The sequence below is a fragment of the Abramis brama genome (assembly GCF_963993115.1).
Source record: "Abramis brama genome assembly, chromosome: 15".
NCBI lineage: Eukaryota > Metazoa > Chordata > Actinopteri > Cypriniformes > Leuciscidae > Abramis > Abramis brama.
In genome coordinates this window covers 31,341,444-31,355,191 of record NC_139977.1, presented here as the reverse complement: position 1 = coordinate 31,355,191, position 13,748 = coordinate 31,341,444, and the positions used below count along the sequence as shown (strand labels likewise).

General features: G+C 38.2%; 2 protein-coding genes across 4 annotated transcripts; both read left to right on the top strand.

Annotated features, from left to right (window-relative positions):
• Positions 1-355: 355 nt before the first annotated feature.
• On the top strand, positions 356-7,288 carry LOC311097849 (small ribosomal subunit protein RACK1-like). Its single transcript, XM_084137800.1, has 8 exons — positions 356-608; positions 1,650-1,821; positions 2,792-2,939; positions 3,792-3,887; positions 4,143-4,253; positions 4,939-5,079; positions 6,277-6,387; positions 7,151-7,288. Exons 1-8 carry the CDS (start codon positions 500-502, stop codon positions 7,214-7,216), a joined length of 954 nt encoding a protein of 317 aa, XP_083993926.1. The 5' UTR covers positions 356-499; the 3' UTR covers positions 7,217-7,288.
• A 1,303-nt stretch (positions 7,289-8,591) lies between these two features.
• On the top strand, positions 8,592-12,448 carry hnrnpabb (heterogeneous nuclear ribonucleoprotein A/Bb). Of its 3 annotated transcripts, none has more exons than XM_084137218.1 (9): positions 8,592-8,684; positions 9,124-9,297; positions 10,329-10,497; positions 10,577-10,735; positions 10,820-10,975; positions 11,177-11,270; positions 11,352-11,519; positions 11,604-11,689; positions 11,841-12,448. In XM_084137218.1, the coding sequence occupies exons 2-8, from the start codon at positions 9,143-9,145 to the stop codon at positions 11,672-11,674; spliced, it is 972 nt and encodes a 323-aa protein (XP_083993344.1). In that variant the 5' UTR covers positions 8,592-8,684; positions 9,124-9,142; the 3' UTR covers positions 11,675-11,689; positions 11,841-12,448. The 3 variants fall into 3 exon arrangements, with proteins under 3 accessions (XP_083993344.1, XP_083993345.1, XP_083993343.1); XM_084137219.1 differs by having other exon boundaries at positions 8,600-8,684; positions 10,820-10,951; XM_084137217.1 differs by having other exon boundaries at positions 8,600-8,684; positions 10,577-10,951.
• The last annotated feature ends 1,300 nt before the right edge of the window (positions 12,449-13,748 follow it).

The window sequence follows — 13,748 nt, the reverse complement described above, 5'->3', positions numbered from 1 at the left end:
CAAAAAGTCCTGATTGTCATTTAATAGTAGAAGTGGATGTACATTGTTTTTTGATGATTTTGACCCCAGTCAACTGTACAATATTTTATACAGTCTTAATACATATAGAAACTTGTTTTGTTTGTATATTATCATTGTTATTTATTATTATTATGTTTTTATATTATATTATAATATATGTTTATTATCAAATTATTGTTATTATTATTTTTAAAACGTCGATTTCAAATTTAATGTGTATGGTATGATTGCGAATAATTTATGTTGTGAAATAAATCTTTTATTTTATTATTTTTCTCAAAAAAAAAAAGAAAAAAACGACTTCAATGTGCTGCATTCGCACTACAACTCCCACAAGGCACTGCGCCGTCTCTGCTCAGGCATGAATATGTACTTCCGGCGTGGAGCCGGTCCTTTTCCTGTGCTGTTAACTTGAGTATAGCGGCGTTTCAGTCCGTCCAACTCAATCTACAGCCATCGACCGGTACCGAGCGCCGAGATGACCGAGCAGATGACCGTGAGAGGGACCCTGAAGGGCCACAACGGCTGGGTGACCCAGATCGCCACGACCCCGCAGTTTCCAGACATGATTCTGTCCGCGTCCCGAGGTGACAGATACACTCAGTTTTACCGCCCAACCACAGCTGTCTGACGGGCAGTTAGCGCGAGTAACAAGTGCTGTGCTGGTACCATGGTACAGTGAGGATAATATCCGATGATAATACCATGGTCGCATGCATATATATATATATATAGTGCTGCTGAATGATTACAATGTTCATTTACCATGGTGTGTGTTCAAAACATGCTATTACAACGATACCATGGTAGTACCATAGTACTTTTCAGGAGAGCAAAAGTTGTAAAGTCCTGCCTTTCTTACAAAAAAGTAACTTTACTGTGCTGGTACCGTGGTACAGTGATGGATAAAAGCATGGTATTGTCATTTTTTTTATGTGTTATCATAATGCTGAACGATTACAGTATTAATTTACCATGGTATTTACATAATAGTCCAAGGTACTTAAACTGAAGTATGCCCAAAAATATGGTATTACGGTAACACCATGGTACTTTTCAGGAGAAGAAAGTGTCACAATAAAGGATGATGGTAATGCCTTCCTTACAAAAAAAAAGTTCTGTGGTTTTACCATGGTACAGTGATGCTGTTTTATAGTAATCCTATGGTACTTTGTTGAATTCCATGGTACTTTTTTTATTGTTGTAAAAAATAACTTTATTTTAAAGTCTTTGTGATTACACAAGTATTGGATAGTATTTATTAAACGCATTTATTGTTAGTTTCATGTAATTATGCATATTTTACTGTTATTATATGATGTGTAAAAAGTAAATAAAAAATTGAATAAAAGTTCACATTAAATGACAGTTCTGCCCTAAATGTGAGTAAGTGTTTATCTGGCATTAAACTAGTTAGTAATTGTATTCAAATGCATGATGTCTGGCATTAGTTATAGTTGGTTATTATTAATAAAAATGCTGTAAATTATGCGTTTTGATTTTTGAGGGATGTTTTGTTGAACAGAAATACTGAAAAATAATGTTTGACGAATAACTAGTTGTTTGTACCGTCCCGACAGCCCTTGCTCTAATATCTTCATGTTTGTCTCCTGCTCTTGTTCCTCTAGATAAGACCGTCATCATGTGGAAGCTGACCCGTGACGAGACCAACTACGGTATTCCTCAGCGAGCCCTGCGCGGACACTCGCACTTCGTGAGCGATGTGGTCATCTCATCAGATGGTCAGTTTGCGCTGTCCGGCTCGTGGGACGGGACGCTGCGTCTGTGGGACCTCACCACGTGAGTACGAGGCTGTCGTATCGGCTGATTAAAGCTAAAAACAGCTGATGATCAGGCCAGATTATATCCTGTCAATCAAAAGTGGGAGTAAAAGTGTCACTGTGTGTGAATAAAATCTCTCGTGTTGAATTTAAGGGCAGGTTAACTGGACAATAATGCATTGCACACTGAGTCCGAAATTTTCGTATTCATCATTTGTTGGCTCTGAGTTGTCAAAACACCTTCAAAATGTTGTGATTTACACAACATGAGGTCGTATTTATTTCTTAACGTGCGAAAATTTCGGACGAGAATGCAAGGGCCTTAATAACAGTTTAAAAAAATAGCGATATCATACTTACATTTTTACACACACACACAGTTATCAGTATTGACTTACGTTGGCTGTTAGTATGTTTGTTTGTTAGTCCTGTTTATTTTGTATTTTGCACATTTATATAGTGTCACTTATTTGTGTTTGCAAAATATATAAAATATCTATGTTTTAAAGCAAGGCTCTATTTGACCCTGTGAATCACCGGTAGTTCAAGCTAGGGTTTCCAGGTCTGCGTTTTTTCCCATCCCATAATCTTAAAGAGTTTGTGCCTTGTTTCTTCTGATATGAAACGAGTCTCAGCTTTCAAATTCTGTCCATTTTATTTTGAAATTCAAACAACAAATGGCGTTTTGACAGATCCTCAACTAAATCTGTCTCATGCCGGCGTGACGAATCCGACCTTCAACCAGATGGAACTGGATTCAATGTTTTGAATGTTCTGATCCAGTCTGACTTATGACCTATAATCGTTCACTGTGACTGAGCCTGGTTTCTCCCAAGGTTTTTTTTCTTCGTTCTGTCTCCTGATGGAGTTTGGGTTTCTTGCCACTGTCGCCTCTGGCTTGCTCAGTTATATTCAGCAATATTTCTGAGACTGCCTGCATTGGATAGTCCTCATGTTTGTGACCTTTTGCTCTTCGAATGTTGTTTTAGTGGAACCACGACCCGTCGTTTTGTGGGCCACACCAAAGATGTGCTGAGCGTGGCGTTCTCCGCTGATAACCGTCAGATCGTGTCCGGCTCTCGGGACAAGACCATCAAGCTGTGGAACACCCTGGGCGTCTGCAAGTACACCATCCAGGTGAGAGGAACCGTGGGTTAGTCTGGGTCAGCAGTGACAGCCTGATCACTGACCCACCGCATCATATTTCAAATGCAACTTTCTAAGGCATATAAATAATCAACATGATCAAACTTTGCTGAAAAACCTGTTGCAAACAATCTACTGCATGCCTTCTTTCGTACGATTTATAGTTAAGACTTTTTTAGTCTACTTTTTTTCTTTCTTTTTTTTTACTTTTAGTGTAATTGTAAAAATGTCCTTCAGCTCATGGGTCTTTTTGCTGTGAACAAACATAACTTTTATACTAGTAATATTTCTAGATGAACACTTACTGGACTGAAGCGCAACGTAGGATTACTTGATTATCCATATATCCATTTTTTTTTTAAATTGAGTCTCAAATATGATCATCTCTCAATCATCATTGTAATACATTCCATTATATTATTTAAAGCTACTTACTAAGACATATTGGCAGATATAGACAGAGTAATAACTGATATTTATATGCAATTTATGTAAGTCTATTATACTGTAATAAGAGCCTCACTGATTTACATTACAAGCTATCAGACTTTATGGCGTTTAAACATCAGCATCTGCACCAAACTGCATATTTTTGCTCAGTTTGAGCCTCTGAACAAAATGATACGAGCCATAAAAGCCTGATGCATCAATTGTGATACTCAAAAAAAACTTTTATTTTTTTAATTTGTCTAAAGGTTTAATTAATGGCTCCATTTAAAAAAAGAAAGAAAAAAAGAATTTTTTTCAGACTTTTATTTCATATGTCAGGCTTGACGGGGTTAAATCTGTTAGCTGAGCTGATGTGTGATCGACCCACACTGAGATGCTTGTGTTGTTCCTCAGGACGAGAGTCACACCGAGTGGGTGTCCTGTGTCCGTTTCTCCCCGAACAGCAGTAACCCCATCATCGTCTCCTGCGGCTGGGACAAGATGGTCAAGGTGAGAACTAAGCAGTGTTTAGGTCTTATATAGAGCTTTTCACAATGCACATTGTTTTTAAGCAGCTTTACAGAAAAATATGGCTGTAATAACGGCATATATTTTGCTTTTTTTTTCTCTTTTGGCCAAAAACCTTTTTCCGACTGAATTTCGGTGCATCCCTAATTTTTTTCCTCACATCTCATATTTGTTTCCATGTCCCGTTAGGGGCTCCACATGAGTGACTTTTCACTGATAGTGTTTTGTTTGTTTCAGGTGTGGAATCTGGCCAACTGCAAGCTGAAGACCAATCACATCGGTCACACGGGATTCCTGAACACCGTCACGGTGTCCCCCGATGGCTCCCTCTGTGCATCTGGAGGAAAGGTGCGTTTCACTGTTTATGCTCCAAATCTGAACGTTGAACTTCATCAAAATATATAGACGAGGGGTTTTCAAACTGGGGTCCAGTGACCCCCAGGGGACAGAGAGGGAGTTTAGTGAACAGCGGTGGGAACAATTGACAAAAATACATAAATAATAAAAAATATTTTTCAAATAAATACATTTTTATAAATGCTTTTAATTTAAATTAATAAAAAACATAAGAATCTAGCATAACAGAAACCAAATATTTTCCATTTATAATTTTTATTTTTTATTGGGTCTTTTTACATATAAAAATAAATGCATAATAAAAAATAAGGATAAAATAAATAAATGGATTAAAATAAAAAAAATATTTAAATTCATTAAAAATGCAAAGTAGCATAAATAATATTTTACGTCTATAATATAGATATATTTTTTTGTTTACAGTATAAATTGGGTCTTTATTTATGAAACTATGTAGCTGCCTTTAAAATTTTTGGATTGAGGTCCAATTTTAAGAATGAGGATTATCATTTTCAGTCATGTTGATGAAAGACACAACGCTGCCAACTACCACTGAAGAGTAACCTTTGAGGCTAATGATTGAGATTCACTTTTCTCGGGCAGTTCTGTGCCCTCGTTATGCTGGATGACTATAAATGATGTGGAGGTTTGACGTTCCCTGTGTCTCTGTCTTCAGGATGGACAGGCCATGCTTTGGGATCTGAACGAAGGCAAGCATCTTTACACGCTGGACGGCGGTGACGTGATCAACGCTCTCTGCTTCAGCCCCAACAGATACTGGCTGTGTGCCGCCACTGGGCCGAGCATCAAGATCTGGGTACGATCATCTTTCTGTCCTTTTCACATCAAAACATGTTCTTGGCTGGATTGGGTCAGTTTTGTGATGCTCTAATTTATTGTAGTTTCACTCATTTTACATTAAGTATCACAACTCTGCTTCATCTATGCATGTAGTTTGTGAACTTTTGTGATGCTGGACAGTCAGTCAGTATTTGGCATTTTTATATTGGCTTTATAGTGGTATCATTCATTGAAAAACTCATGGTCAACCGGCGATTTAGACTGGAGATTTAAATTCATCAACATTGAAAATCATTGTAATATGTTATGAAGATGGCATTAGTAAATGGTATTGGTAAGTTCAATTCAGTTTGCTGAATGAGTTCAATTGTCCATTTCATTTGTGTCAGCACTTAATAAAGTCCCCCTGTAGTAAATCATTTATAAAATAGCTTGAATGTAGACCTAACTCTACACCCTTGCTTCATTTAGTATACGCAGACCTATGAATATGCTAATTATCCCTGAATGTCAGTGCAACACATGTTAAATTTAAAATGTACAAGTTCTGTTTATTTTGGTGAATCGGTTACAATCGTCCATTTCATATATTGACTTTGATTTAACGATTCATTTGTGTCTCCACTGAAATGCAACCACTTGCAATTCGTTACATTTAAAAAAGACAACAATGGAATTAAATTGGGCAAGTTCAATTAATTAATCAATTAATTAAATCATTCTCAAACTGTCCATTTAAAAAAATTACTCTTGTATAGCGATTAATTTGCCACCACTAAAAAAAGTTAATCATATATATAACATGTATATAAACCTGTAAACATATATAAACCTTATATAAAAAGATTAAATATCATACACTAATAGTCATTTAGCATAAAACTATGCAGAAACACTGATTTTAAAATAGATTTTTATTTGCAATAAACATTTTGAATCTACTTGAATGAATATGAAGATTAATCTTTGACTTTCGAATGGTTTTGAAAATGGTTCCAGTCACTCCTCTCTCTCCCTCTCTCCCTCTCTCCCTCTCTCCCTCTCTCTCTCTCTCTCCCCCTCTCTCTCTCTCCCCCTCTCTCTCTCTCCCCCTCTCTCTCTCTCCCCCTCTCTCTCTCCCTCTCTCCCTCTCTCCCTCTCTCCCTCTCTCCCTCTCTCCCTCTCTCCCTCTCTCCCTCTCTCCCTCTCTCTCTCTCTCTCTCTCTCTCCACAGGATCTGGAGGGAAAGATCATTGTTGATGAGCTCAGACAGGAGGTCATCACCACTAACAGCAAGGCTGAGCCGCCCCAGTGCACGTCTCTGGCCTGGTCTGCTGATGGACAGGTAAGAGTTTCCCACAGGCCCTTGCACACTGAACGTGGCGCTGTTTGTTGTTTGTGTGTGGAACTCAGAACGAGGAAATGAACTCAACGTCGTCCTTCGGAATTAAAGGCAGGAGTTATGATTGATCACATATGATTGACAGCTCTAGAGCGAATGCACTCTCTGACTCATAACAGACACACAGGGAAGGAAACGGCGCTCTGTGTGCTGTTTCAAGCTCTTCAAAACGCATAATTTTGTGGAAAATAAAGTTAAATAATAATCGGTATAAAGAACATGTAAGAATAAATCTGCTCTCAGACTCCAATGATAACATTTAAAATCCATTTTCTTCTCTGTTCTGAATACTTTTCTTCGGTGTTCACACTGGTTTTCAAAACAGCGCCACCTCTCTCACACTTTTGTGCAACAGCAGAGGCTCGGGTAAGCTCAGATATAACTAGACGGCTCTGGCTGAGGGGGAAAAAAATCAACACACTGGTCGGGAAAAAAAACTTGCTTTGTCATGCTGCGATTGATCACACCCGGTGTGAATAGCTCCATCGGGATCCATTGTTTCAATTCAAGAGTGTCACTGCGATGTACATTCGCGCCGTTTAATCGCACTCGGTGTGAAAGGCCCTTTAATGTGTGTGATGAGGTTACTTTGCAGATAATCAGCATCGGTTCGGATGGTGCATCTCTGGGTGATTTGTGGCATTAGTGTATGAGTGCAGTGGATAAACTGGATAAACTACTTTTTTTTCTTTCTTTTTTTTCTCAGACTCTCTTTGCTGGATACACAGACAACCTGATCAGAGTTTGGCAGGTGACCGTCGGAACCCGATAAAGATGTCGATTCCAAGAACAGAATACAACATGTGGAAAAATTTAATAAAAAATAAATGATGAAATGATGAAAGGGACCTTGTTTTTCTTTTGTGTTAATAATGGCAGTTTGTTGTACTAAATCAGTGTAATTGAGCTGTTCTCTTTGTTATAAAAAACAGCATTATATTACTCATGATTTAATGCCAAATTGATCTACTTGAGGCTGTTTATGCATCAGTTTGGGACTTTTAGAAAGGAAAGGCTGGATTCTGTGAATAGCAAAGCATTGACAATTTCAGATACCTGCTGTCTGATTGTTTCTTACATAAAATGTTGCTGATTTTTCTGAGTTAAATGTCTAATTGTTTTTGTTCGGTGCTATAAAATCACACCATGTCACACTTAAACCTTTAGTATTTTAGGTCCGGGAGTCTCTTTTACTCTCACTTTTCTTCGTTTTTACTTGGGAAGCTGAATACAGCTTTTAAGCAACTTATCAGTTTAAAGTCTGATCAAATTAAAGCACCCATATGCAACATGTAGTAACTGTGGCAAAATAAATACATTTATATCATGAAAAGGATGTCTATAGAAAATGCATATTAATATGCCCTTAAGGCCATTTGAAAATGTTGTCCAAAGTGAAGTAAAAATGGTTAAAACATCTTGTTTTAGATAAAAAGTTATTTACAATCAGCAAATTTTGCTTTATTGTCATTAGAAAATGCATGTGTAGAGAGATTGTACTAAAAAGTTCTGGGTGGTGCTTTATGGTATAATGATAGTAATGGTGACATACTGAATGATATCCACACAGCAATAGTACAGAAAGAAATAACGTTTATAAAACCCCAAACCTTTTAACTTTTACATTGAAGCGTGCAAGTACACTGTTCCCATAGTCAAGGAAAACCTAAAAAAATATAAGGGAATTTTAAATCGAGATTTTCCAGGATTGACAGGTTCATGAAAAGAGTTTCAAAGTTATGAACAAAATCGAAAGTTAACATATTCTTGTGGTTATACTCGGCTCTAAACTATTTAAGACTAGAAATTCCTCTTAGTGAGTGCAGTCCTTCATCGACGACGGGGGAGAAATTAATAAAAGTGATTGGGAAGCCTAACAAATGTATAAAAAAAACCCCTGCTATATATTATATAGTATTGTACACGCTTGTATACATTGTGTTTGATTGCACAACGCTCTCTTACTATCGTGTTGTATCGTGCACGCGCTTAGTTTGAACATCTCGTGCTAAAGCGTTTGAGCAGAAAAGAAGTGCGCAAGAGGAAACCATAACGGGGCGGGGCTTTTACAGTCCCTGACCAATCAAAGAACGTTATCATTGCTTGGTCACTACCAGTCATCCAATCACAGCTTGTTTTATTCAAACGAGCTCATCCGGTGCTATAAAATTGGCCACGAGTTGGTACAGTACGCGAGAGTCCATCTTGGAAAGCGGCTGTTTCAGCGCCAATATTTTACAGTAAGCCGGTTAATTTAATTTCGCACGCTTCCCGTGTTGTGCTAAAGTATGTTTAACGAGACTATACGCAAAACAGAATATTAGATGAAAAAGCCTGTTTTATGCGTTCTGCGTACTTGAAAACGACTCTAGACGAGATCGTGTAACGTTAGCTAGTTTAGCTTTGCATGCTGCTTTAGCTTTCTGCAAACGGCCTGAATGAATCTTTTGTTTGTTTGTTTTCAGAAGACGGATGCGTTCACTATACGCTTCTAACACGTTTTCGCGCCTGATTTAATTTGTGTTTTTTTTCTGCATTTAATAAGCTAAGACCTGAAATCGAGCTTTTATGCGCTAAATCTAATGGCGTGACCGTGTTGCTACTCTATTATTCTAGCACGGTCCCTCTTATTTCACAGCGCGAGCTAACTGTTAAACCTTAATCATTTGTAATCCAAAGGTGATCAAAAGAGACTAAAATGGCCGACGCAGAGCAGCAGTTTATGGAGACCTCCGAGAACGGGAACGAGGAGGATGTGAACGGAGCGGAGCTCGCGGAGGAGGCCGCGGTGGAGGACGAGGAGAACGGAGATGGAGGACAGATCGACGCCAGCAAGGGCGAGGAAGACGCCGGGTAAGAATATTCAGAGTTTAATTGCGTTTTCATGCTTAATGTAGACCGTGTGTTTTAAGTCGTGTTTCTTGGCGCCATGTGTCTTTGTTAATAGAGGGGGGTGGGGTGGTTTACTGCCCGGTGTTGTGCTCATTGTTGGAGATGAGGGTTGTTTGGTGTTGAAATTCACGCTGGCGGGTGGCAGCTGCCGTTAGATCTGCCGGTACGCGAACTAAAGTTACCGCGGTAAAATCACGAACCTGCCGTCTTAAAGGGACAGTTCACCCAAAAATGAGTGATCATTTTCTCATCCTCAAGTCGTTCCAAATCGATGGCATTTTGAAGAATGTTGGTAATAAATAGACTTGATGGTGAGTAAATGATTGCAATCACCATTCTTAGGTGAACTATCCCTTTAAGTGTCTCATTTCATGTGTATCAAACCCTAACTATTGCAACCCAGTTCTTCCGCATGGTAAAATACTTTGGCCAAGGTGTATGTGGTTGCCTGGAAACGGTTCTTAATGTAGTGTGTGTGGGCACTGGTTTGTCCAATCAGACTTTAGAATTGGTACAAGCAGGTACATTAGTCCCCGCCCACTTTAAGCAGTTTTGGATTTCTGAAGTATTTCTTTTTCCATAGGGATTTTTTTTTTACAGTCTTTAAGAGTAGCAAAAATGTTTGAATTTTACAAGAAACAATGATTTAATGGGGGAAATAACTACATTCCATGAGTCATCAAGTGTAAATATTGAGAAATATAGAATTCAAGTTTTTTTTTGTTTGAATGGAAGCAATGTTTTATAGCAAAATATGCATTTAAATATACATGATGGGTTTTGAGACTTGATTACATCACTCTCTGATTAGTGGGTATTTCTCTGCAGAATCATGGGTAATGTAGTTTTTCTACCCAGAATGCCACTGTTGAACGCAGTTATTTAAAGCAAATCTTTCTTCCTGAACCTGACTGTTGCAGTTATGGTACTATGAGTTTGCTTTGTTTGTGGTTTGATGCAGGGTCTCAATAACTTTGTCTTTCTTCTTGCAGTAAAATGTTTGTTGGAGGACTCAGCTGGGACACCAGTAAGAAAGATCTAAAGGATTACTTCTCAAAGTTCGGCGAGGTGACAGACTGCACCATAAAGATGGATTCAAACACCGGCCGGTCACGAGGGTTTGGGTTCATCTTGTTCAAAGAAGCAGAAAGTGTGGACAAGGTATGGATGCTTTCGCTTCTCTCCAGTACAAATGCATACTGGGCGGCAGATGTTTACAGCGTTTTGTTTCTTTTAAAAGGTGCTACAGCAAAAGGAACACAGACTAGATGGCCGACAGATCGATCCCAAGAAAGCCATGGCCATGAAGAAAGAGCCGGTCAAGAAAATATTTGTTGGTGGCCTTAACCCTGAAACCGCAGAAGAGAAGATCCGTGAATACTTTGGGGCCTTCGGAGAGGTGAGGTTTTTACCATTGAGCATAAAAAAAATAAAAATCTTGTTTTATCTACCAGCTTTAATGCTTTATCGTTTATGCTTGCAGATGGAAAATATTGAACTTCCAACGGATCCAAAAACAAACAAAAGGAGGGGCTTTGTTTTCATCACATTCAAGGAAGAATCTGCCGTCAAAAAGATAGTTGAGAAGAAATACCATAACGTTAGCGGAAGCAAGGTAACGAATGGAGAGGAAGACCTTGTATGTATATTTTTATTCTCTCATACTTTTGCAATAGATGCATGGTTATGGTGGGTAAATGAAGTTGATTTGTGGGTGTGCACAGTTGCTTGATTACAACTGTTGTATTGATTTAAAACTGCTTTTTATTAGTGCATACAAGTTTTATTCGGCCTGTTACAGTCTGGCTTTGCTCTCATCCGTTTTGTCTCTGATAATCAGTGCGAGATCAAAATCGCTCAGCCCAAGGAAATCTACCAGCAGCAGCAGTACGGCGCCCGAGGAGGGTTCGGAGGTCGCGGCAGGGGTCGTGGGGGTAAGAGGCGTGCTATATGAGCGTTTCAGCAACCGCAGCGTAATAAAAACCATTCTGAACTTGCAACATCTGTTTCCTCAGGCCAAAACCAGAACTGGAACCAGGGATATAACAGCTATTGGAACCAGGGCTATGGGAACCAAGGCTATGGCGGTTACGGTGGCCAGCAGGGATATGGAGGTTATGGTGGCTATGGCAGCTACGACTATTCCTCTCCATATTATGGATATGGTGGTGGTTATGACTACAGTAAGTTTGCATCTTCCAGACGCTTTTATGATAATTCTTTGGTGTCCCTTCCATGTTCACTCAGTTACATGTTGTTTTTCTCAGCCCAGGGCAGCGCGAGCTACGGAAAGACACCGAGACGCGGAGGCCACCAGAGTAGCTACAAGCCATACTGATCACATGCAGAACAGGTAGCGTATGCATTTATCAAATGGATGCTGATTGATTTTTGTAAAATGTACAATCATTGACCAGGTGTTTTGCCTTTACAAATGTAAAGCTGCTGTCTTGATGATTTCAAACCTGTGTTGCCACTGACCATGTGTCTCCATTTTTCCACAGGACTGACGTATTCCCAAAAACCATGAGTCTGACAGTGACGCCGACAACAGTTCACACACATGCAGACTCTTTCCTTTTACCGGACAAGATCATGACCCATTTGTACAGAACCGATAATAGGGGAAGCAAAGTCACACTTCCACATTTTTATTTTAATTTTATTTTCCTTTTGTCCACATTTCCAGAGATGGAAGTGTTATTTTTACTGTACTTTTTGGTACCTTTTTTGAATAATGTATTGTATGGTTGTATTTTACATGTCTACTGGATTTGCCACATGAGGTTCGGGAGCTGCCAGAGCTTTTGAAATAAAACGATTTTGAGTACATTTTTCTCAATGTTTCCAGATGCTTACTATGCTTATCCTGTTGTTGCATAGTGTAGGAGAGAGTCTTTTAAAAACCAGAGTCTAGTGAATGTCAGCGTTTTTGGGTAATGTCTAATAGTGACTGGAAATTTTTCCACTTTTGTTAGCTTTGATTTTAAACTGTTTTTGATTTGCCTTTTCAGTTATATTGCTTAAGTTTGTCAATTAGTATATTTGCTAGCGACCATAGTCGCATTGCTCCTATAGTGTTTTTGGTAGAAATAAATGACTTGTAAGTTTTTTTGGAAGTGTTCTTGTTTACTGATAACATTAATGTTAATGACTTTTGCTGTGACAATTTTAACACATTTTGGTTTCAAAACCCTTAATTTGGCATTAGCCATCACTTAAGATTTAACATTTCTACATATAAAAAATATTTTGCATGCATGGCAACTGCTTATCTGAATCCAACTTATTTTTCAAACAGGCATTGTGAATGTGCAATACAGCTAAATGGGTATTTATTGCTGAAGGAACATGCCAAACCAATGGGTTTGTGATAAATATCTAAAATGGTGCAACTAATGCCAGTTTGTAGCAAAATGGTCTGATTTTGCACAGCTACAATAATGAAACGGTCAATACCAAAAGCCTTGCATATTCAAGTTAAAATAAGGTGGATAAAGCAACTAAGTCTTAAGGAAACTTATCTTGATTTTCCATTCATGATTTGGTTTTCAGTCTGCGGTTGTTTGAAGTTGTGTACTGATGTTCTAAGTCTTATAATTGCTGCATTATATACTATGTATACAGTGCAACATGCAACTTTCCTATAAGCATTGAATACTGTCTACATTTGCTAAATCTGCAGTATGTCAAAGCACTGTTTTGTGTTGTAGCCCACGGTATTGATGGCAGAAGTTATCTTTTTGCATCTTTAATTGGATTGCAATTAGATCTTTGTACTGTCTCTTAATTTGGTGTTTGGTCATATAAAACAATGTGTAAATATGATGGGGATATTTTACATTGAGTTTCAATTGGTTTAATTCCAATGAGACTTAATGCATAAATTACCTGTTTAAAATTAATCTTACTTAGATTACTTGAAGTGACTAACCCAGACTGTGCTGGTTGATATGTTACCCAGCAAACACTAAACGTTCCCATATTGTTCCCTTTTGGTTATTTTTGGGGAACCAAATAACGTTCTAGGAATGTTCTCTGTAGGTTTGATTTTCTTCCTTTTTATTTTTGCAATCTAAAAAGAACGTTCCCTGCAGGTTATTATTTTTAGGTTTTATTTTTATAACTATGTTATGCTGAAATGTGTAATCTTTCATAAACAAAGTATATTTGCAGAAACAGCTGGATTAGATCAGTCAAAACGCATTATAATTATAAGATAAATCCAATTTATAGCTAAAAATTTTACACCAAGGTTAAGCGTCGTATGAAAAGCATACAAATCATAAATATTTGGGTTTGTAACTTTTTTCTGCGCGCGATTCTTCCACAGAAAGATGCGCGCGCTAGTGTAATTTAAAAATTAACGGTTATTTAGTTTTTGCTGACTGACTAACATTAGCCTAGTTTAC

What these genes read in the sequence shown, in the direction of transcription:
- LOC311097849 (XM_084137800.1), top strand. Translation starts at nt 500, where the DNA reads ATGACCGAGCAGATGACCGTGAGAGGGACCCTGAAGGGCCACAACGGC. An exon ending in TCTGCAAGTACACCATCCAG is followed by an intron (nt 2,940 to 3,791) that starts GTGAGAGGAACC and finishes GTTGTTCCTCAG; the next exon opens with GACGAGAGTCACACCGAGTG. An exon ending in CCTGGTCTGCTGATGGACAG is followed by an intron (nt 6,388 to 7,150) that starts GTAAGAGTTTCC and finishes TTTTTTTCTCAG; the next exon opens with ACTCTCTTTGCTGGATACAC.
- hnrnpabb (XM_084137217.1), top strand. Translation starts at nt 9,143, where the DNA reads ATGGCCGACGCAGAGCAGCAGTTTATGGAGACCTCCGAGAACGGGAAC. An exon ending in AAGGGCGAGGAAGACGCCGG is followed by an intron (nt 9,298 to 10,328) that starts GTAAGAATATTC and finishes TTCTTCTTGCAG; the next exon opens with TAAAATGTTTGTTGGAGGAC. An exon ending in AAGCAGAAAGTGTGGACAAG is followed by an intron (nt 10,498 to 10,576) that starts GTATGGATGCTT and finishes TTCTTTTAAAAG; the next exon opens with GTGCTACAGCAAAAGGAACA.